Source organism: Crinia signifera, chromosome 5 (assembly GCF_055691185.1).
Source record: "Crinia signifera chromosome 5, ASM5569118v1, whole genome shotgun sequence".
Taxonomy (NCBI): domain Eukaryota; kingdom Metazoa; phylum Chordata; class Amphibia; order Anura; family Myobatrachidae; genus Crinia; species Crinia signifera.
This window is the reverse complement of record NC_139221.1, coordinates 295,314,348-295,339,964: the sequence shown is the minus strand read 5'-3', so window position 1 is coordinate 295,339,964 and position 25,617 is coordinate 295,314,348. Positions and strand designations below refer to the sequence as shown.

General features: G+C 44.5%; 1 protein-coding gene across 3 annotated transcripts in view; it reads left to right on the top strand.

Annotated features, from left to right (window-relative positions):
- MALRD1 (MAM and LDL receptor class A domain containing 1) overlaps positions 1 to 25,617 on the top strand; it is a 442,313-nt gene that overhangs the window by 139,938 nt on the left and 276,758 nt on the right. For all 3 annotated transcript variants that reach the window (XM_083189314.1, XM_083189313.1, XM_083189315.1), the window contains 2 exons: positions 1,647 to 1,790; positions 8,659 to 8,765. In XM_083189314.1, coding sequence (XP_083045440.1) covers positions 1,647 to 1,790; positions 8,659 to 8,765 — 251 coding nt within the window. The remainder of the gene's footprint in view (positions 1 to 1,646; positions 1,791 to 8,658; positions 8,766 to 25,617) is intronic.

Here is a 25,617-nt window from a genome sequence, read left to right as displayed (position 1 = left end):
ATGTATATATATATATACATATATATATATATGTGTGTATATATATATATATATATATATATATATATATACACATATATATATATATATATATAGTATTCAGTACATTACATGTCATTTTATTTATTTTATTTGTGCTGCGGCTGGCGGGGGGGGTGGGAGGGGGGGAGCGCTGCGTGCGCTGCGGCTGCCGGAAGGAGGGACTGCCGGGTGAGCTGCCGGGTGGGTGGTAGGGGGGGCTGGCGATCGGTGCTGTACTTAACAGCACCGATCACCACCGATCACTGTGTTACCGAGCGGCTTAGCCGCCGGTAACACAGGAAACGCTGTGATTGACTGTTCACATTTGAACAGCCAATCACAGCGATCGGCGACCGGGGGGGGGGGCATCCCTGCCCCCCCCTGGGCAGCGAGGGGGTTGTCTGCTGTCAGGGACAGCAGACATTTCCAAACTGTCACCGCGTCTATAGACGCGGTGACAGTTCAAAGCCATGACGTACATGTACGTCATGTGTCGGGAAGTACATCCCGGCCATGACGTACATGTACGTCAAATGTCGGGAAGGGGTTAATGGTTGCCGACCATCAAATGATTTCTCCAGCAGCAGCGGGCACATCCGAGGGGATTTGTCTTTGTTGCACACCCCCTTGCATGGTAGCGAGGGGAAACAGTGGGCAAATATTTGGCGATCTTTGCAGCCTGCCAAGTCAACCAGAATCAGGCCCACAGTGGGAACCTATGGACACATACAGGAGAGGGGGATGTATCAACAGTGATCGATCACTCCTAACAGCAATGGATCCTTAGGGGGAAATGTAATAGGATGAGAGATTCAGAAAGTGAGAGATTTGGTAAGAAATCTCCAGTTTTTTTAAAGCGGCAATCATTTACACTGCAAAATCAAACTGGTTTTGCAGTGTAAATGATTGCCGTTTTAAAATACTCTTGCTTAATACTGGCGTAGCGGAGAGGCCGGGGCATTCTTTACTGCTCATGTTCTTTTTGACCACACATTCTCTACATGTGGAGCAAGAATGGCCAAGAATTTCCCCAGGGGCTTAACTATATGCTCCATGGCAATGTGATTCAACTATAATGTATATACCTTGTATGGTGGATGCTTCTGTTTTTATTGTTTCTATGTACTTGTGTATTGTACAACCGTTTTCTTTCATGAAAAACTCAATAAAATTGTTTCATTAAAAACACTGGAGATTTTTTACCAAGTCTCTCACTTTCTGCATCTCTCATCCTATTACATTTCCGACTTGGTATTTCCACTAGGTATCCTTTGCTGTTGGGGATTTCTAGGCAATGTGGGGTAAATATACTACAATGGGAGTTCAAGGAAAGATGAGATGTTGCCCATAGCAACCATTTAGATGGTACTTCTTATTTATTGATCACCTTCTAGAAGATAGAATCTGATCGATTGCCATTAACAACATCCCATCTTCCACAGAACTCCCACCTTAATAAATTTACCCCTGTGGGCCGAAGGTAATATCACAATGGGGGCATATTGTGAAATATTCAGATACGGTTTTATAAAAAATGTTCTAAACTTAATGAAATTAAAACTACGTACACGATTTCTGATTTGAAATAAGAACCATGATAAAAATATAAATACTTTTTTCTATAGGCAGTTTTAGAAGATGTGACTTTGACTCTGACTTTTGTGATTGGAATCCAATGAACACGAATGGAACAGGCTGGAAACGAATCAATGGAAGCACATACAATGACGTGATGATAAATAGAGACCACACCACTAATGGGAAATATGGTAAGTGGCCAAAATGTATTCACGTGATTGGCCGGATGTAATGATGCCAGATTCCCTGCTGAATGCTGACCTTTTACCATACTGTATACAAGGCAAAACCATACTTTGTAAATGACTGCTGCTTTTAAAAAAAGGCCCAAGTTTGGCTGGGAACCAGCACCTCCAGCCAACTCGGGCATCATTAGACCCGGGCCGTGATGAAAATTTATCTGTCTTACATACAGTACTGTTTGTCTTATCTGCTTAGAATATGTTTGCGTAGGAGACAATAGAGATTTTATTGGCTGTCACCAAAGACAGATTTCAGGCTCTAGAACTGGAGTGATGGAAAAGTGACAGTCACTAATTCAGATCAGGAATTGGACTGGTGTCTTCATGAAAATCAGCCGTTCCCTTCTGCTTAATGCAAATATAATATATGCACAAACCCCCTGGGCATGCCAGTTTCGCCCACTTTGCCAGCATAGGGCAGACATGTGTGCAGGGGACAGTGGGACAGATAGCTACGGCCTCATGTCTCCCTGGCATCAGCATTATTCCTGCCATATCTCCAACTCCAGCCTCCTCATCCTATAACATGAGTTATATAACTGTGTGCTCCACCTCTTCCACCATGTGTCTCTCTGGTTTCAGCACAAGCTTACCTACAATGTATTCTGCTGGCTGCTCAGTGGTGTAGGTATAATGGGTGCCGCATGCGCGGTGCACACGGGCCCCACACTGCAGACAGATAAGGCAGAGAAGTTGCCCATAGAAACTAGTTTCTAGCTATCATTTATCTAGCACAGGGCCAAATGTATTAAGCCGTAACAAGTGATAAAGTAGAGAGTGATAAAGAGTGATAACCTACCAGCCAATCAGCTCCTAACTGCCATGTTATAGGCTGTGGGCGGGATGCTCTAACCTCCACCGCCGGTTACCGCCCCCTCCGCGGGCTACCACAACGATACTAATCGCATATGCTATAACATATGCGATTAGTATAGCAACAGGCAGCTCTTGCGATAACAGCTGCTCGTTGTGCGGCAGTCGGACGGAGGGTGAACGGGTCCCCAGCGGCTCCCCCTCCCTCCCTTACACAGCTGCTGGCTGCTGCTGCTGCAGGTGCATTCAGTTTTTATTTGGTCCTTCCTGAAAGAGAGAGTCACTCTAGAGCACTTACATGACAGTGCGCGATTGCGGCCACTTTGTGTAGAATAAAGCATGTCATCACAAATGAATACTGCACTAAATTAAAACAGCTGTCAGCGTCAACCTCAATGAATCCCGTCACAGGCTCCCCATATGTAAGCCGTCGCCGGAACGCCCCGGAGCTGTCGCCAACACACATCCGATCCTTCCTATGCTCCTGTGAGAACAGTAATAATATCTGAGAATAACTCGGATATCTCTGTGTAAGTCGTCCAATAAATGAGATATTACTGAGGGAGATCTGTTAGTAAAATTCACTCTGTTGTTACTATAGACGAGTTCTCATTTATTTATGATCCCGGGGAATACGGGAAATGTTTTATGAGCCAGGAACGGTTTAAAAAAGGTAAAAAGCAAATGATTATAAATAATAGAGGACAGAAATCCAAAGCCAACAGAATCCACAGGGCTATTTAACACCACATCTTGGCTGACAATCCTGCAATGTTTTTTCTAATGTAGAAGCAAAATCAACAGAATCAAACTTTCTAAAAGAAAAATATGTTTCAACTTCGTTTCTTTAATATCTATTGTCCAAAGACCAACACTGTAGGTTTAGATAAGTCGGATACGAAGCTCAAAGGTGGTGAATAATGTGCATTTGCTTTAAGTGTATTATTTCTATACCTAATGTGCAACTGTCATGAATAATTAAAATAAGTCATGTATTATACAAGACCAAGGAACTTGTGCTTATGTTGTCTCGGTTCTATGTAGTCACTCTCTGTTATTGTAACAAATATAATAAAACGAAATGTCACAATGACACGCCGTGGGATTCAAAGCCATTTTTCTTAACCACTCCATAATGCATGTAACCGTATTCACCTGCTCTGTTCTCCTGACCTCCAGGGGAGTTCAGTACTTCTCATTACTGTATGATCTCGCTGCTAAGTATCCTAGGACCTGTGTACGATTCCAGCATGTGATCTAGAGACGCTTGCTAACATTATTCTTTCATTATACATAGCATTAATAATAATACATGTTCAGAGGCTTGTTTTGACATTGCATAATTTAAAATCCATCCAGTCCAACGAGAGATGCGAAGCTTTCCTAAAACTATTCTTAAACCTTTGACATCTTTAATTAAATATTTTCAGCACTTTTTGTTCACATTTTTCAACATTCTTAGTTCAAAATACATTATTACCAGCCCTCCGGAGGTGGATGCATGATTCATTCCTGACAAGGATTTGAAATTAATGAGGAAGTTGTATTTCATATGGAACCAAATATTGTATGTACAGCATAATCACTAATCTACAGCAGGGCTTCCTAGTAGGCTCGGGGTAATGAAGCAACAGAGTTTGAGTGACAGTTGTCTAGATGCGTTGTTTAAAAATACATTTGATGGATTTATGAATTCATGCTCAGGGCAATTATAATGGCAGTAGTTAAAAGCCGTCAAAATGACGGCTTCTGCAATGTACTTTCGCTTTGAGTTGTGACAGTTTTTACTTTCACTTTGAGCCATGTCAGTTTTTAGCCCAAAAACTCTCCACCCAACCCCGTGTCCCTATATACTGCTACCTCCAATCTCTGTCTTTACAGCTCCCTCTCTCCATATCCAGTGTCCCTGCAAAAATTGCTTTCACTTTAGTCTGTCTAGTGGCCTCTAGTGGTCAGTGGTGGTACATTACCTTATAGAGGTGAGGAGTAGTTAGACGTTTATACATAGATTGTTAGCTTTCTTACCCATCCTCAGTTGGGAGGCGAGAAATATTTGACTATATAAGAAAGCTATAGCGGAAAGCAGGGCTGGAGAGATTGGCCAAGTGCTGAATGGGGCGTGACCAAATACGGGAAGGCGTGGCCATGTTTCCTCAAAAGAAAAAAATACTTACTTTTGGTGCAGATACAACTATTCTACATTCCACTGTTTTAATACAATGTGCCATTTACGCCACAAGTCTACATGCCTCTTGTGCCATCGGACATGTGTGGTATAATAGCTCTACAAAAAATAGAAAGACAGTAAAGAGGTCGACTCCATATGCAAAAGGGCAATAGGAATAAAAAGTTGACAATTTTTTTGTGTCCAATTTTTTTGTGTTACCATGATTAGTTAATACGCTTGCCACTTTTGCTGCAAATTGCTATTCCTAGTTGCAGTCCACGTAGATGGTAAATGAAGCAAAAGTTGAAAATATTGCAAAAAACTTTTATCGACAATTTTTATGTTGACCATAATCACAGCGAACTTCAGACACGGACGAGAGTCGTTTGATAAATGGGGTAAAAAAAAAAGCAAGTAAAACACTTAGGAGGTTATTCTGGTTTGTGCGTAAATTTCCGAATTTTTTTCCGCGCGGACCGCACGCCACTCTGTGCGGACATCGTACGAAGAAACACCCACCGGTTCTCCGCATTCTGACGGACTCACTCTTTAAGAAGAGGGCGTGTTTACGGACGACATCCAAACCTTACGTGTGCGGTGGACACACACATATTCTGCACGGTCTTACAGCGTCTGCATGGTCTTACAGCGTCAGAACGGACGGGAACCTGCCCGTACACACCGATGCGGTGTATTTCCGCAAAACATACTACTATCATCGGAACTCATACATCACACACATGACACACTTATGCAATTAGGCTACCTCATTAAAAAGGGATTGTTTTTAATGGTCATCTATTATTTTTCGAATTGATCATTAAACACATTACTACCACTTTTGAAGCAATGAAAAGAGTGTAAGTAATGAGTAGAGGAGTGGATTGTATTGTGTTCAACTGACTGTGGTTCAGGTGCGGCCGTACTAATTGGGCGATCCGAATGCCTAGCGCATGACCGAGTGGTGTCCGCAAAGTGAAACTTGCTTATGAAGACCGCATATTTCCTGGCTGTTGGTTCGTTTGCAGTCGGTGTTCTGTCCGAATGCACGCCTACAAGAATTAGTGCACTCCCTCGTGTACGCCCATGTTTACGCCCAGTTTAGCCCACTTTGAAACTACGCCCCTGTGTAGTTCCGAATGACGCCCATATTACGCCCATATTTCACGAGTGAATGCGGTGCACATTTCTGTACGGTATTAGTGAGAACGAGTACGGAGACAGTGCGTGGCACATGCGCATAGCGTTGCCCACGCATGCGCAGACGGCTAAAAAACACCAACCGAAAGAATTCGGAAATTAACGCATTGACCAGAATAAGGCCCTTAATCTGTATTTCTCGTCATAGTCTCCCTCTGGGGCAATACAGTTGGTCCAGCAAGTTTCCAATTTCTTAATACCATTGGAAAAGGGTGTCTCTCTGTAAATTTGGAAAAAGGCTGAAGTTGCTTGGCCAAATCGGGAGAATAGGGTGGATGTAGAATTAATTCAAAGCCCAATATGTGTAATTCTGCTTGGAATTTGTTTTGGTAAATTGTCCAGCTTCAGTTTGACTGGGGGAGGAGGGGGGGGGGGGCTGTTTAGAAGAGTGAAACATTTCAGGAGGCACATCACTAAAGGGATTTACCACACTTATCAAATGACCCTCGTATGTACAGTATATAATGGGATTCTATGACAGGATATTGGTTCTGCTACCTATAAGTAAACCCACAAATCAATGCTATAGTGGATTGGAGAAAACAAAATTTGGATGTCAGGGGGGTTTTTGGGTACTAAGAACCTCCCAGTGTGCACTAATTTAAATGACTGAGTAGATATAGCAGACAGTGAGCCAGGAGCTGGCTGAACAACTTCACTTTTCTGTGCTCCATTTGGCAGCCTGGCACTCAGAGACAGGGGCAGACTGAGCTGCTTCACCTACCAACGCTCTGTTCAAACACCCAACATTTAAAAAGGTGGCGGGGTGCCACTAGGCCATGCCCCATTGGCTGTGACAGCTCCCCTCTTGTGCACTAGAATGCTGGGATTGGTTTAGACCCCCAGTCTGTCCCTGATCACTATTATAACAACCAGTCACATGGCTCATGATATAATGGACAGAGAGGCTTTGGAACACCCTTGTGAGATCTTTTTGCAGTGTAAACACCTCCCTCACCTTCTCCCCCCTCTGACATGGTTTGCTGGGAACAGTAATCCTGTGATGTGAGATTGGCAGTCTGAAAGAAGGTCTGTGGGGGCCCCATCAACACCCCCCCCCCCCCTCGGAGGCCGTGGTGGGCCCAGGTCCAAAAATATGGTTTGGGCCCCTGTCAACCCAAGTTTACAAAATGCTACACAGCAAAAGGTGACAGGGAGAGGTAGTGGGTGCCAGTAGAGGTAGAGGGTGACAGGAAGGTGGAGGGTGTCAATTGGCGAGATGTACCAAAGGTAAAAAAAGATGTCATTATGCACTGTAGTGCCCTTTACACATGATGCCGCACACCATAATACACCGTGGGCCTCGGTGCATTGCCCCCATTCCCCCACCCTGACGGAGGCAGCGCAGGGTCAGGTAGCAGGGTCCGTGTAGCGATGGCACGCAGGAAGCCCTGCGGCGTATGTGAAGTCAGCGCGTGCGGGGGGGGGGGGGGGTGGTGTGTCCCTGCGGCGGGTGGGAACTAGTAGCACTATTCGTTCCCATCTTCTGCAGGGACCCTGCCGGTGACTTCACATATGCCGCAGGGACCTCCTGCCCTCCAGCGTTACAGGGACTCCGCTACCCAGACCCCGCTGCCTGCCACCCACCAGATGTGTGGGGGCCCCGGGGAGACCCCCCTGTCTGCCACTGGATACAGGGGGAAATTTAATAAAGAAAAATACACCTTAATTTGGCGTATTCATAGGCAGTCGTATGCCTACACGTACACCATTCATTTGAATGGTCATTCCTAATTTACTAAGCGGCCGTATGTAATATATGACCACTATTTGCTGCGAAAATATGCCTGGAAAATACTACTTGTTTTCCAGGCGTATTTGGCAGAAGCCGGGGGGGGGGGGGAGGGGGGGGGAGGGGGGGTTGGGGGGGGGATGGGGGGGAGGGGGGGTTGGGGACGGGATGGGATGGGATGGGACTCCCACGCCAGTTTTTTTTTATTATTATTTATTTTTACCCTGAAGTCAGTCAGATCCGTGCAGGCTACCGACTCGTATTTATATTTAGCGACGGTATATACGGCCGTTAAATACAAATACAAATATGGCGGCATACGGCCGCCTACGCCATCGGGAGATTAGAAATCCGTAAATACAACATATAGGTATATCTGCCCTATTCCTGAAAATACGACCAATGCCGGTCATATGAATTCGTACCAGACATCGGTCGTCTTTTAGGACCTTAGTAAATGTCGTCCCCCCGGCATAAAATTGACTTTCCTTGCTATTTAAATGAATAGTGCTGTTGTGAGCACAATTGTTGTATTTAATTGTCATTTAATTTACATTTAGCTTAATAATAATACAGACAATGCACTTTTTGTTCACTTGTTCTTTAGGAACAGCAGCCACATTACCAGTTTATCTATAAGAAACAAACACCGTGATAAAGTGGGACAGTGAATAATATAAGTGTCTTGAATGCTACTTGGTTTCCACCGAGTCGCAGTTATTAATACATAATAAATAAGATTTCCCTTTCCTATTGTATCCTACAGTGCATTCTGCGTTCTCTGACAGAAGGGATGTTGCTTAACATGTGGTATTTACAGAATTGGGAAGATTATGTACTGTAATTGCTGTTGCATTATTTTCTGTTCATTTCTAATTTTAATTATTCGTGTGTATTTTTTTAAGGACACTTCATGTGCTTTGGTGCAGATGCTGTGAATGGAGGCGAGGCCCCGTCCTCACAGCTGGCGGGTGATTTTTTTGTGCAACCCATAACTACAGCTGTTTGCCAGGTAATCATTTTATTTATTATGTATTACCAGTTATGTATATACCTGTAGCGCACACATATTCCGCGGCAATTTGCAGAGAATATTTAGCCATTGACACCAATCCCAGCGCCAGTGGAGCTTACAGTCTATATTCACAATCACATGTACGCACATATTCACACTAGGAAGGGTTAATTTTTGTGGGGGGTACTGTGCATTCGCAATGGGGGTTATTGTGCATGCGTAGACCCCCTCATTGAGCGCCTCACTCGCCGGGGTACTCGCATAGTGATTGGCAGCCAGGGGTGGTTGTGGGGTGGACACCCAGTGTTTCATAGGGGTGTCCGCCAAAACGGTGGGCGCACCCATAGAAATGCTGGGCATGCCCCAGGGAACGCAGGGGTTCCCTGGCCTGCTCAGTTTCGGCGAATGATGTCACATGACGTCAGCTCCTGCCCCGAATTCAGAGAAAACCTCACAGCATCGCACCGTGTATGGGCACCTTAAGGTGTGTGATCGCCGGGCCGGAGTTACCCTACTCGCTATGCTCTGAATATGCGCACCCTAGAAAGCAGCTCTGAACAGGGCCCTATGTTTCGATTGTGGGAGGAAATCGGAGAACCCAGAGGAAGCCCACACAAGCATTTGGAGAATGGCCCTTATTCAGATCTGATCGCAGTACAAATTTGTTCTCAAAATAGGCAAAACCATGTGCACTGCAGGTGGGGCAGATGTAACATGTACAGAGAGAGTTAGATTTGGGTTGGGTATGTTGAAACTGAAATCTAAATTGCAGAGTAAAAATAATGCAGCCAGTATTTACCCTGCACAGAAACAAAATAACTCACCCAAATCTAACTCTCTCTCTCTGCCCCACATGCAGTGCACATGGTTTTGCCCATTTTGAGAACAAATTTGAACTGCGATCAGATCTGAATAAGGGCCAATATACAAACTCCACACAGTCAGAGCCGTTGTGGGCATCAAACCAATGAATTAACAATAAATGAATGTGGTGATCTTTTTGAAGACTGTGGACTGGATCCTGACTCTGCTCTCCTCCATTATCACTGTCCCTTTTCTGCGGAGTTCTTTGTTCTAATCCTGGTGTCCGTATCTTCTACCAGTCTGCACCTGACCTACATCCTCCAATATGTCCTCTACTGCTGTTCTCAGGCTCTTCCTGTCATTGGACACAAAAGTCCTTTAGCTTTCCTGATGGTGACCCAGATTTATTTGACTCAGATTTATGGTTGAGTATTCAATTGATGATGCTAATTTATTTTCTTTATTAACATTTTTTTTTCCCCAAAAAGCGTTAAAACCCCAGCAATAGGAGCAAACAATGATCTAACTGATTACATCATCTCATGAATGATAATATAATGCCAAGCAACGTAATTGTATCTGCTTGATTTACGAACATGTCCAAAAATAAGGGATTGCTTGATGAAGTACCCCCATAAAATAACATCACGTAAAGGGATCATTATCTCACAGAAGATACAATAAACCACTTGATAAATATGTGCCTCAGGTTTTTCTAGAATGTCGGACATTATTTATTTCCTGTGGTCTCTGCATCTACAGACAATGTAGCGGAACTTTTTCTGGTGCTGTTCTTGTGTTTTACACCCATATTCGGGAATACTTGGGTAAATAAATTGAAATATGTAATACTTCTATTGTTACTGCTGCTTCTATTACTACTTTGAGATATTACTTTAGTATTCAGATTTCAGATTCATTTTAATCTAATAATGTTATTGTTAAATACATTTTAAGTTAATACATCATATAGTACATATGTTGTATTCAATGATATTAGTTATAATATACTCCAAGAAAAAGTTCCTTTAACCTTTTTAAAGGCGCGCTAAAAGAGAAACAATACTTCCTTAGTTGGTATCTGGACAGGGGCGTAACTAACTATTTTGCTCCCCCCCGCCGCATGTTTTTTCGGCGCCCCCCTCACCCCCGCACACACCTAACCTGCCCCCCCCCCCCTTCTTACCAGTACCTGCACCCGCGGTCTGCGTCTCGCCCGGCTCTCTGCCGGGACCTGCCTGACCGTCGTAGTCCCGGCCGGGTCCTGCTGCTACAATGAAAACTGACTCTTAGAAAATGGCTGCCCCCATACTGCAGACAGAAAACTGTCTGCAGTATGGGGGCAGCCATTTTCTAATTGTCAGTTTTCATTGCAGCAGGAGCCGGCCGGGACCGTGACGGTCAGGCAGGTCCCGGCAGAGAGCCGGGCGAGACGCAGACCGCGGGTAACTATAGCACTGCAGCCCCTCGGCGGCGCCCCCAATTTCTCTGCGCCCCCCCACCACCGCGGGGGCTGCGGAGCTATAGTTATGCCACTGTATCTGGACCAATCTGGATCCTCCTAGGGGTTCCTCGGTCATATATGAAAAGACAATGGGGGAAATTTACTAAGATGTGTATTCTACTTCACATGTGATGTTGCTATGGGCAACCAATCAGAATCTACTTATTTATTTAACATCCTCTAGAACAGGACTGGGCAACACCGGCCCTCCAGATGTTAATGAACTACACATCCCAGGATGCTTTGCATTAGTTTTGCTATGTGGCCATGCTGATACTGATGCAAGGCATGGTGGGATGTGTAGTTCATTAACATCTGGAGGGCCGGTGTTGCCCAGCCCTGTGAAGATAGTAGACAGGATCTGATTGGTTGCCCATAGCAACACCACATGTGAAGTAGAATACACATTGTAGTAAATTTTCCCCAATGGCCCTTATTCAGATCTGATCGCAGTACAAATTGGTTCTCAAAATGGGCAAAACCATGTGCACTGCAGGTGGGGCAGATGTAACACGTGCAGAGAGAGTTAAATTTGTGTGGGGTGTGTTGAAACTGAAATCTAAATTGCAGTGTAAAAATAATGCAGCCAGTATTTACCCAAACAAAATAACTCACACAGATCTAACTGTCTCTGCACATGTTACATCTGCCCCACCGGCAGTGCACATGGTTTTGCCCATTTTGAGAACAAATTTGTACTGTGATCAAATCTGAATAAGGGCCTATATATACAGATATCCTTGTGTAATACTGGCAAGCTAAATTGTCATTTCAATCTTTTGCAAGATCTTTTTCAAAAACACCTTGAATAAGATCTTGCAAAAGATCGAAACGCATTGGTGCAGACCAGTCTTTTTGGAGTGGGGGGCCTTATCATTGGAACAGAGGAGAACCTGAAAAAATGCTTAAACACCTGATACTGTAGGACATAATCCATGAGGATTACATTAATGTGCCATGTACTGTATACCACAAGTTTTGTGAGTACCCTGAATATGAGGCTTCCCTGATAAATGTTTTTAATGGGATTTTATGGCTTAACCCCTTCACGACATTTGACGTATATATACGTCATGGCCGGGAAGTACTTCCCGACCGTTGACGTATATATACGTCATGGCTTAAAACTGTCACTGCGTCTAGAGATGCAGTGACAGAGGGACGATGTCTGCTGTCCCTGACAGCAGACATGTCCGTGCATGCCCAGGGGGGGCGGCGATGCCGCCCCCCCGTCGGCGATCGCTGTGATTGGCTGTTCATTGTGAACAGCCATTCACAGCGTTTTCTGTGTCACCGGCGAATAACGTTCGCCGGTGACACGGGATCGGAGGTGATTGGTGCTGTAAAGTACAGCACCAATCACCGCGGGGTGTAAGGGTGACACTGGTGTCACCCCACCTCACCCCTCCCGCCCCCAAAGGCCGTGATTGGTTCGTCGGACCGACGGACCAATCACAGCCATGGAGGGGGGTTTAAACTAACGGTGACTGCACTGCAGACGCCATTCCGGTCTGGAATAGCGTGCAGTGCGGTCACCGTGCCCAGCTGCCGCCTATACTGACCAGAACCCATCCAAAATACTTACCTGATCATTGATATTGCTTATGCTTGTGACATCTTGTGACATCCTGTGACATCTTGTGCTGCTGCGATTTATTAGATAGAGAGAGAGTTAGAGAGAGTTAGAGAGAGAGAGATAGAGAGAGATAGAGAGAGATAGAGAGGCCTAGTGCTATATTTTGTGCTGCTGCAGTGTGATAGAGCTATAGATAGAGAGATAGAGAGAGATAGAGAGAGATAGAGAGAGAGAGAGATAGAGAGAGAGATAGTGACAGATTGTGCTATATATTTTTTATATAACTGAAAGAGATAGAGAGAGATAGAGAGAGATAGAGAGGCCTAGTGCTATATTTTGTGCTGCTGCAGTGTGATAGAGCTATAGATAGATAGAGAGAGATAGAGAGAGAGAGATAGAGAGATAGTGACAGATTGTGCTATATATTTTTTATATAACTGACTGCTGCCCCCCCTTTTGTGCTGATCAGTATAAATTAACTGATCAGCAACTTTTTGGGGGCGCAGGTTTTTTTTTATATATAGATATACCTGTCAGTGCTGCTGCTGCAGTGTCATAGAGTGATAGATAGTGAGAGATAGAGAGATAGAGAGAGATAGTGACAGAGAGTGATAGAGAGTGCTAAATTTTGTGTCTGCTGCCCCCGCCTTTTGTGCTGATCACTATATCTGAGGTGATCAGCAACTTTTTAGGGGTGCAGAGGTTTTTTTTTTTTTATATATACCTGTCAGTACCACCAAAGGTTGTGCACCTGCTGCCCCTCACTGGTAATCAGTGTCGCATCACTGATCACCTTTTTTTATTTTTTGTGAGTGCTGTGGGGTCTTTTTTACATTTTTTTTTTTACACACACTGTGATTTTGTGTGTGTCCTGTGGCCACTGTGCGCTGATCAGTGACGTACATCACTGATCAGCTTTTTCGGCACAGGGTTGATCTATTTTTTTTTGGATCAAATTCCTGTTGCCTTTGAGCGCTGTTCAGTGACGGACGTTACTGACCAACATCTGTGCTCAATTTTTGGCGCAGGACCTTTTTTTTTTTTAACCCCTTCCATTTTTTTTTTTTTTAACCCCTTCCATTTTTTTTTTAACCCCTTCCATTTTTTTTTTAACCCCTTCCATTTTTTTTTTTTTGAACCCTTCAATTTTTTTATTTTTGTATTTTTTTTTTTCTGCACTACATACATACACACTACACACTACATACCCCCCGGGTTGAAATAAAGTTTGTACCCCCCCCTACACTATACACGTGTTGAAACATTTCACTACCAGTAACACAAAAATATAAATGGCATCCCAAATGTCATCCCAAATGTCGTCCCAGTCATCCAGGAGAATGTATTCGGTGGAGGAGGCATATGCCATGCTTGCCTCTGACTCTGACACAGCCAGTGAGGCAAGCGGGGAATTTGAAGGATTTGTCTTAAGCTCCTCTTCCTCCTCTGATGATGAGGGACCCCCTCAAAGACGCCCCCGTAGAGCAGCTGAGACCCCCCCCCAATAATTGATCTCGTATGGACCCCACCACCAGACAATTTTGAGCCCCAGGTTCCTGAGTTTTTGGCCATCCCAGGAATCCAATTTGATTCAACAGGTCTCAGAGAAATTGACATTTTTAAATTATTTTTCTCTGATGATTTTATAAATTTAATGGTGGACCAAACTAATTTATATGCCCAGCAGTTTATTGCTCAAAACCCCACGTCATCATTTGCTAGGTGGACCCCTGTAGATGCAGTAGAGATGATGACGTTTTGGGGTCTGGTGTTACATATGGGCATAGTAAAAAAGCCACAAATTAGGCAATATTGGAGTACAGATGTTCTGTACAGCACCCCATTTCACCGTATGGCCATGCCCCGGGCTCGTTTTGAGGCAATCCATAAATTTATACATTACACCGATAATGCACAGTGCCCACCCAGAGATGATCCCACCTTTGACAGGCTATTCAAAGTCAGGCCGGTCATTGATCATTTCAGTGCCAAATTTGCAGAGCTATACATCCCTGATAAATGTATTAGTATCGACGAGTCCCTTATACATTTTAAAGGAAGGGTTAAATTCCGCCAGTACCTTCCCAGTAAGAGGGCAAGGTATGGCATAAAAATGTATAAGCTGTGTGAAAGCACCACAGGGTACACCCACAAGTTTAGGGTATATGAAGGGAAGGATTCAAGAATTGAACCACCAGAATGCCCCCCCTCCCTCGTAGGTGTTAGTGGAAAAATTGTCTGGGATTTAATGCACCCCTTCCTGGATAAGGGTTATCACCTCTATGTGGATAACTTTTACACCAGCATCCCCCTGTTTAAGGCCCTTGGTTCAAGAGGTACAGCAGCTTGCGGTACTGTGCGCAAGAACCAAAGAGGCCTCCCTAAAACGCACATTGCCCAAGTAATGAGAAGGGGTGAAAGCAGGGGAATATGCACCGAAAATTTGTTGTTGGTCAAATATAAGGACAAGAGGGATGTCCTTATACTGACAACAATTCATGGAGACAGTACCACCTCCATCCCTGTACGAGGTACCAGTACCCACACCTCAAAACCAAATTGTATCCTAGATTACAATAAGTACATGGGCGGAGTGGATCTTTCAGATCAGGTACTGAAGCCGTACAGTGCCCTGCGGAAAACAAATATCTGGTACAAGAAGCTGGCCGTGTATATCATCCAGATGGCACTGTATAACGCTTACGTGCTATTCCGTTCTACCGGCCAGAGGGGGACATTTATGCACTTTCAAGAGGAAGTCATAAAGAGCCTAACATTTGGGAATCAGCAGGCAGAGGGCCCCAGTACTTCTAGTACTGGCCCCCGTATTGTACCAGGGCAGCATTTTCCCAACGAAATCCCCTCCACTGCAAGAAAGGGCAGGACACAAAAAAGGTGCAAAGTTTGCTATAAAAAGGGAATAAGAAAGGAAACTATTTTCCACTGTGAAACTTGCCCCGACAAACCCGGCCTATGTATAAAGGAGTGTTTCAAAATATACCACACATCTATGGATTATTAGGTTCATCATTTCACCGTGCTTCGGGGGTCTTGCTAATGCCACATAGCACCCACCATTCATTCCACCAGAATCTGAGCTGCAAAAACCAAAAATCACTCCTTCCCTTCTGAGTCCTGCCATGCACCCAACTGGTATTTTTTGGTCACATGTGAGGCATTGCCGTACTCTGGAGAAATTGGGGCACAGATTTTGGGGTGCTTTGTCTCCTTCATTCCTTGTGAAAATGAAAAATTTTGAGCCAGAAGTACATTTTTGTGTAAAAAAATGTATTTTTTTCATTTTCACTGCCCAGTTGTACCAAAATTGATGAAACCCCTGGGGGTTTGAAATGTACACTATACCCCTAGATGAATTCCCTGAGGGGTGTAGTTTGCAAAATGGGGTCACTTGTGGGGGGTTCCACTGTATTGGTAATGCAACATAGCACCCACCATTCATTCCACCAAAATCTGTGCTGCAAAATCCAAAAATCACTCCTTCCCTTCTGAGTCCTGCCATGCACCCAACTGGTATTTTTTGGTCACATGTGAGGCATTGCCGTACTCTGGAGAAATGGGGGCACAGATTTTGGGGTGCTTTGTCTCCTTCATTCCTTGTGAAAATGAAAAATTTTGAGCCAGAAGTACATTTTTGTGTAAAAAAATGTATTTTTTTCATTTTCACTGCCCAGTTGTACCAAAATTGATGAAACCCCTGGGGGTTTGAAATGTACACTATACCCCTAGATGAATTCCCTGAGGGGTGTAGTTTGCAAAATGGGGTCACTTGTGGGGGGGTTCCACTGTATTGGTAATGCAACATAGCACCCACCATTCATTCCACCAAAATCTGTGCTGCAAAATCCAAAAATCACTCCTTCCCTTCTGAGTCCTGCCATGCACCCAACTGGTATTTTTTGGTCACATGTGAGGCATTGCCGTACTCTGGAGAAATGGGGGCACAGATTTTGGGGTGCTTTGTCTCCTTCATTCCTTGTGAAAATGAAAAATTTTGAGCCAGAACTGCATGTTTGTGTAAAAAAATGTAATTTTCCATTTTCACATCCCAGTTGTACCAAAATTGGTGAAACCCCTGGGGGTTTGAAATGTACACTATACCCCTAGATGAATTCCCTGAGGGGTGTACTTTGCAAAATGGGGTGACTTGTGGGGGGGTTCCACTGTATTGGTGCTTTGGGAGTCTTGCTAATGCAACATAGCACCCACCATTCATTCCACCAAAATCTTTGCTGCAAAATCCAAAAATCACTCCTTCCCTTCTGAGTCCTGCCATGCACCCAACTGGTATTTTTTGGTCACATGTGAGGCATTGCCGTACTCGGGAGAAATTGGGGCACAGATTTTGGGGTGCTTTGTCTCCTTCATTCCTTGTGAAAATGAAAAATTTTGAGCCAGAACTGCATGTTTGTGTAAAAAAATGTAATTTTCCATTTTCACATCCCAGTTGTACCAAAATTGGTGAAACCCCTGGGGGTTTGAAATGTACACTATACCCCTAGATGAATTCCCTGAGGGGTGTACTTTGCAAAATGGGGTGACTTGTGGGGGGGTTCCACTGTATTGGTGCTTTGGGAGTCTTGCTAATGCAACATAGCACCCACCATTCATTCCACCAAAATCTTTGCTGCAAAATCCAAAAATCACTCCTTCCCTTCTAAGTCCTGCCATGCACCCAACTGGTATTTTTTGGTCACATATGAGGCATTGCCGTACTCGGGAGAAATTGGGGCACAGATTTTGGGGTGCTTTGTCTCCTTCATTCCTTGTGAAAATGAAAAATTTTGAGCCAGAACTGCATGTTTGTGTAAAAAAATGTAATTTTCCATTTTCACATCCCAGTTGTACCAAAATTGGTGAAACCCCTGGGGGTTTGAAATGTACACTATACCCCTAGATGAATTCCCTGAGGGGTGTACTTTGCAAAATGGGGTGACTTGTGGGGGGGTTCCACTGTATTGGTGCTTTGGGAGTCTTGCTAATGCAACATAGCACCCACCATTCATTCCACCAAAATCTTTGCTGCAAAATCCAAAAATCACTCCTTCCCTTCTGAGTCCTGCCATGCACCCAACTGGTATTTTTTGGTCACATGTGAGGCATTGCCGTACTCGGGAGAAATTGGGGCACAGATTTTGGGGTGCTTTGTCTCCTTCATTCCTTGTGAAAATGAAAAATTTTGAGCCAGAACTGCATGTTTGTGTAAAAAAATGTAATTTTCCATTTTCACATCCCAGTTGTACCAAAATTGGTGAAACCCCTGGGGGTTTGAAATGTACACTATACCCCTAGATGAATTCCCTGAGGGGTGTACTTTGCAAAATGGGGTGACTTGTGGGGGGGTTCCACTGTATTGGTGCTTTGGGAGTCTTGCTAATGCAACATAGCACCCACCATTCATTCCACCAAAATCTTTGCTGCAAAATCCAAAAATCACTCCTTCCCTTCTGAGTCCTGCCATGCACCCAACTGGTATTTTTTGGTCACATGTGAGGCATTGCCGTACTCGGGAGAAATTGGGGCACAGATTTTGGGGTGCTTTGTCTCCTTCATTCCTTGTGAAAATGAAAAATTTTGAGCCAGAACTGCATGTTTGTGTAAAAAAATGTAATTTTCCATTTTCACATCCCAGTTGTACCAAAATTGGTGAAACCCCTGGGGGTTTGAAATGTACACTATACCCCTAGATGAATTCCCTGAGGGGTGTACTTTGCAAAATGGGGTGACTTGTGGGGGGGTTCCACTGTATTGGTGCTTTGGGAGTCTTGCTAATGCAACATAGCACCCACCATTCATTCCACCAAAATCTTTGCTGCAAAATCCAAAAATCACTCCTTCCCTTCTGAGTCCTGCCATGCACCCAACTGGTATTTTTTGGTCACATGTGAGGCATTGCCGTACTCGGGAGAAATTGGGGCACAGATTTTGGGGTGCTTTGTCTCCTTCATTCCTTGTGAAAATGAAAAATTTTGAGCCAGAAGTACATTTTTGTGTAAAAAAATGTAATTTTCCATTTTCACATCCCAGTTATACCAAAATTGGTGAAACCCCTGGGGGTTTGAAATGTACACTATACCCCTAGATGAATTCCCTGAGGGGTGTACTTTGCAAAATGGGGTGACTTGTGGGGGGGTTCCACTGTATTGGTGCTTTGGGAGTCTTGCTAATGCAACATAGCACCCACCATTCATTCCACCAAAATCTTTGCTGCAAAATCCAAAAATCACTCCTTCCCTTCTGAGTCCTGCCATGCACCCAACTGGTATTTTTTGGTCACATGTGAGGCATTGCCGTACTCGGGAGAAATTGGGGCACAGATTTTGGGGTGCTTTGTCTCCTTCATTCCTTGTGAAAATGAAAAATTTTGAGCCAGAAGTACATTTTTGTGTAAAAAAATGTAATTTTCCATTTTCACATCCCAGTTATACCAAAATTGGTGAAACCCCTGGGGGTTTGAAATGTACACTATACCCCTAGATGAATTCCCTGAGGGGTGTAGTTTGCAAAATGGGGTCACTTGTGGGGGGGTTCCACTGTCTTGGTGCTTGGGGGGTCTTGCTAATGCGACATAGCACCCACCAAAATTCCACCAGAATCTGAGCTGCAAAATCCAAAAATCACTCCTTCCCTTCTAAGTCCTGCCATGCACCCAACTGGTATTTTTTGGTCACATGTGAGGCATTGCCGTACTCGGGAGAAATTGGGGCACAGATTTTGGGGTGCTTTGTCTCCTTCATTCCTTGTGAAAATGAAAAATTTTGAGCCAGAACTGCATGTTTGTGTAAAAAAATGTAATTTTCCATTTTCACATCCCAGTTGTACCAAAATTGGTGAAACCCCTGGGGGTTTGAAATGTACACTATACCCCTAGATGAATTCCCTGAGGGGTGTAGATTGCAAAATGGGGTGACTTGTGGGGGAGGTTCCTAACTTTTAGCACTTATGGTGCCTAGAAACCTACATGGTGCCTAAAAAAAAATCTCATAAAAAGGAGGCTCCAAAATCAAGTAGGTGCTCCTTCTATTATGAAGCCTGTGGTTTGGTCAACGTGCACACTAGGGCCACATATAGGATATTTTTGAAAACAAAAGAATTGGGGGAATCAATTTTTAGTCACATTTCTCTAGTAAAATCTACTGTATTCGTTAGAAAAATGTATTAAAATTGAAACTCTGCAAAAAAAAAGAAATTTTGAAATTTCACCTACACTTTGTTTTAATTCCTGTGAAACACCTAAAGGGTTAACAAACTTCCAAAATGCTGTTTTGAATACTGTGAGGGGTGCAGTTTTTGAAATGGCATCATTTATGGGGGTGTCTCACATACAAGTCCCTCAAAGTCACATCAGAACTGAACTGGTCCCTAAAAAAATCAGTGTTTGAAATTTTCATGAAAATTTGAGAATTTGCTATTCATAATGTAAGCCTCCTAGTGTCCAAAAAAATTAAAAGGAAGTTGAAATAATGATGGAAACATAAAGTAGACATATGGTCTATGTTAGTTATTAACTATTTTGAGTGGTATGATTATTTGTCTCACAAGCAGAAAATTTAACATTTTGCAAATTGCTAAATTTTCCATTTTTTCACGATATTTTGGTATTTTTCACAAAAAAACACAGACTGTATCGACGAAAATTTACCACTAACTTGAAGTACAATGTGTCACGAGAAAACAATCTCAAAATCACTGGGATAAGTAAAAGCAAAAAAAAGTTATCCCCACTTAAGTGAGACATGTCAGATTTGAAAAAAAGGGCTCTGTCATGAAGGCACAAACTGGCTCTGTCATGAAGGGGTTAAATACACCAGAACTCTACCCTTAAAGTTAACTCACCAGTATTACTAGTATTACTAAAGGATCTTTGTAAATATTTTGTCTTTGCATATATGACTGAGGAACCCCTAGGACAGGGGTGGCCAACCGGTCAGAGGTAAAGAGCCGAAAAATATCAGGAGTCAAGCTAAAGAGCCGACATCATGCGCGCACCGAAGGCGCATGCGCCATAAAAAGGGGCGTAGTCTATTTTGGTGGGTGTGATACAAATATGCCTCCAACAGTGCAGTGCCATCTATACATATGCCCCCAATAGTGCCAGATACACATATGCCCCCCACGGTGCCAGGTATGCACCACACGGTGCTGGGTATGCCCCTACGGTGCCAGAAAGCTAGTATGCCCCTACGGTGCCAAAAAGCTGCTATGCCCCCACAGTGCCACAAACTGCTATGCCCCCACAGTGCCACAAACTGCTATCCCCCCACAGTGCCACAAACTGCTATGCCCCCACAGTGCAAATTTCCCAGCAGCAGCACTGACAGTTGTTGCTGCTGCTGCCGGGCGGGGAGAGGACAGAATGGTGTCCCCCTGCAGTCCTCCTGTCATGTCACCGATGGGAGGAGAGCACAGCACACGGCGTGTCTCCTTCCCCCTCACTTCCCTGTGACTGGGCTGTCCACCAATCAAAGCTCGCTGGCTGGCTCTTAATTGGCTGCTGGCCCGCAAGCTCTGATTGGCGGACGGCCCAGTCACAAGGATGCACAGTTCAGGGAACCGGCAGCAGGGGGGACTGGGATGGACGGTGGGTGGCGGGCAGCAGTGGGAGCAGGAGCCACACTTTACAAGGGGGAGAGCCGCATGAGGCTCAAGAGCTACGGGTTGGCCACCACTGCCCTAGGAGAAGTCAGATACCAGCCATGGAAGTATTATTTTAATTGGGGGGGGGGGGGGGGGGGGTAATCACTAACAAACTGACCATAACCACAGGGGGGGGGGTTGATACTACTCGAGTCTGCTCCTACCTGCTGACCTATTGCTGGGATGACTAATGGATGGGCGGCTGCTTTCCTGCTCTTCACGCACCTGTCTCCTGCTTTCCTGCTTTTTTAGAACTCTGTACCGCCCTCCAGTGGCCAGCACCCACAGGCAAATGTAGGTAGTGTGGACAGGACGCACAACCCAAGCAACCAATCAAATGATGCATCTTTGGAGGCAGCACCGTTTCACAGATGCATGCAGAAGGCGTGCATACACCAAACACACACACATATATATATATATATATATATATATTATATATATATATATAGTGGCAGAGGCTCAATTAGTTTAGTAATACCACTCAGCTACATGAAAGGGTGAGTAATACTGGGTGCCGCTCTCTCCCGGAGAGGCAACTTTAAAAGTCGGTAAGTATGGTCTTACCATCACCAGCTCCTGAACCAGTGTCATACTGTAGGAGCACATCATCACTGCGTACAGGCTGAGGATGGCGATTATTCCCTGGAATGGTGATCGACGCAAATGCAACAAGCCCACTGCATATAGCCGCGAGCCTTCCCGTTTTGACTGTTGCACTCACTGTTTTCACCTCGTGGAAAAGAACCAGCGAGGTGGAAACAGCAAGTGAAGGGGGAGCCAGTTGAATACTGACCCGCAACCTATGACGTCGAGCTATCGGCACTGCTCGCCATCATAGCTCGCCATTCATTTAGCATTGACTATACCCCATTGTCTCAAATGGCAGCTACATTATTACTGCTGGAACTAATTATACTATTGCACTCAGACGTAGTATTCCACCACCCCCACCAAACACACATACACACACACCCACCATACCCCCTACATCCCTAGTCTGTACATGATTACAGATCTGTCCTGATTTTCTCAAGGTATCCTGTTTTTACAACAACATAACTGGGGAAGTTTCAAAACTCCACAGACTTTTAGTATTTTGCAGTGTGGGTATTAGGGCAAGGGAGTTTACTGTATATTAGTGACTGTATTTATCAACCTTTATACAGTGATTAAGGTGGGCTATTTCAAGGCTGGAAATCACTAACTGCTGGTGTTGGGGGATTTTCTACCATTATTTTCAATTTAAAGGGCAGGAAATGTTGTTTCTTTCTGGTTTGGGGAGGCTCAACACTGCCAGAAGAAAACACATTACAGAAGGTGCCTGCCTCAGTAATCCAGTCATTATCTCTTGATGTCCTGCCTCTGATTGTAGCAAGAGAACAGAACAGCAGGCTGGGAGAAGCAGACACAGGCGATTTTGCAGTGTCGTAGAATAAACGTAACCTCGTTACTCCAAAATGAATAATTTAAATATTCCTTCAGCAAATCGCAGATTTATCGACAGAGAAGGGAAATCCCTACTGTTTATTTCAATTGCCTGGTCTTGTTATATTGGCCCATATTTATAGTCTCGGTGAGTGGTCCAGGGTGATGCATTCTGTTTTGTTTTCATACTGTGATCAATTGTTCTCTGGTTAAATGTACACAGTGTACAAATGTTTTTTTTTTTTTAAACAATACTAAATCATTCCCAAACTGTCATACCTCCTGTCATTTGCAAGAGTATAACCAGTGTGTACTAGAGAAAAACAGCTTAAAAATATTACAAAATTAATTTATTATCACTGAATCAAAAGTACATGTAACTAGACATTTTAGTGTCATATACTAGAAAGAGCATTGCCTCCCCACAATTTTATAAACAGGTGACTGGAAGCATGATCTCATGGGGAAGGGGCGTGGCTACACTATCATAACCCCAATCCACATTACCCCACAGAGTAGTGTTCCTTATTCACATTACACTACATACTAGTGTCCCTTACATACATTATGCTACACAGAAGTAGTGCCCCTTACACTTTGGGGGAAATTTACTAATATGAAAAACCTAGTTTTTCGTATTAGTATTTTCCCTACGACTGCATACGACTGTTTCAGTCGTATGCAAAGTCGTGTTCCGGAGGGGGATTTACAAAGCAGTCATATACGACTGCTTTGTAACCCTCCGATGTCGTAGGAATTCGTATTAGCAGCCGTATATACGGCTGCTAATACGAATTATTTGTAGGCAGTCTGCACGGATCAGTCAGATCCGTGCAGGCTGCAAGGTGTAAAAAAAAATTAAATAAATAAATTTAAAAAAAAAAAACGGCGTGGGGTCCCCCCCACAGCCGAAACCAGCACCAGGCTGACAGAGCCTGGAGCTGGTAATTAAAAATCAGGGAACCCGACAAATAGGGGTTCCCTGATTTTTAACAACCAGCCCCAGGCTCCTGCTCTGGGGCTGGTTCCCAAAATACGGGGGACAAAATGACTAGGGGTCCCCCGTATTTTAAGAACCAGCCCCAGGCAAAACCAGCCAGCAGGGTAATGCCACAGCCGGGGGGAGACTTTTTATGCAAGTCCCCCCGGCCAAAGCATTAACCCTACCGACCAGTCAGCCTGGCCAGGGGCCCTGGGGGAGTGGGGACCCCCCCAATAAATAATATATAGCGGTGTAAAAAATAGAACAAACGATTGTTTTTTACTGTGGCACTACAAGTGCCAGCAAGCCTCCCCAGCAAGCTGGGACTTGGAGAACCACAAGTCCCAGCCTGCTGGGCATTAAAGGGCCCGCTGGGTCTTGTAGTGCCACAGTAAAAAAAATAGTTAAATAAAACACACTGACACCCATTTTAAATAAAAGTTTAATACACACATTACACACATACTGATACTTACCTATCTTGATCCCGTTGGTAGGTCGCTGGCTCCGGTGTCGGCGGCTCCATGTCGGCGGCTCCGTGTCGGCGGCTCCGGGGCGTCCTGTCCGAGGATAATCCATGTTGGACCTGTGGAAGGAAATCCTACTCACCCAGGTCCTGCATGGATGGTCTTCTTTCTTCATCTGTCGATATCCAGGTCTTCTGACAGCTGCTGGCGACTTCCAGCAGCTGTCGGCATCTTCCGCGATGCTCCCCGGCTTTCAGAGCCGGAGAGAACCTTCCTCTTCGGCGTCTGGGCTCAGAATTGAGTAGGATTTCCTTCCACAGGTCCAACATGGATTATCCTCGGACAGGACGCCCCGGAGCCGCCGACACGGAGCCGCCGACCTACCAACGGGATCAAGATAGGTAAGTATCAGTATATGTGTAATGTGTGTATTAAACTTTTATTTAAAATGGGTGTCAGTGTGTTTTATTTAACTATTTTTTTTACTGTGTCACTACAAGACCCAGCGGGCCCTTTAATGCCCAGCAGGCTGGGACTTGTGGTTCTCCAAGTCCCAGCTTGCTGGGGAGGCTTGCTGGCACTTGTAGTGCCACAGTAAAAAACAATCGTTTGTTCTATTTTTTACACCGCTATCAGCTCGATGCCCACCGCCCAGGGGCATCGAGGACAGCACCAGGCTTCAGCCTGGTCAGGTAAGTCCTGGAGGGGGGGGACCCCTTTATTGGGGGGGTCCCCACTCCCCCAGGGCCCCTGGCCAGGCTGACTGGTCGGTAGGGTTAATGCTTTGGCCGGGGGGACTTGCATAAAAAGTCTCCCCCCGGCTGTGGCATTACCCTGCTGGCTGGTTTTGCCTGGGGCTGGTTCTTCAAATACGGGGGGACCCCTAGTCATTTTGTCCCCCGTATTTTGGGAACCAGCCCCAGAGCAGGAGCCTGGGGCTGGTTGTTAAAAATCAGGGAACCCCTATTTGTCGGGTTCCCTGATTTTTAATTACCGGCTCCAGGCTCTGTCAGCCTGGTGCTGGTTTCGGCTGTGGGGGGGACCCCACGCCGTTTTTTTTTTTTTATTTATTTAATTTTTCTATTTTTTTACACTGAAGCCTGCACGGATCTGACTGATCCGTGCAGGCTAAAACGCAAATAGAACAGGAAAATGGTGTTCTATTTTACTGTCGTATTTGTGTGGGTGTTTTACACCACTAAGCAGCCGTATTATCAGTACGGCTGCTTAGTAAATCAGAAACCACCATTCTTTTGAATGGTGATTTCTGTCGTATCCTATCGATGGTGTAGACATTCGTATTTGTAAATACAAATACGAATGTTCCATCTTTAGGACTACGAATTGTTGTATTTTTGGGATTGTAAATCCCGAAAATACAAATTCGTAAAAAAAAGGTGTATTTCTCCCTACGAATACACCTTTTTTCTACG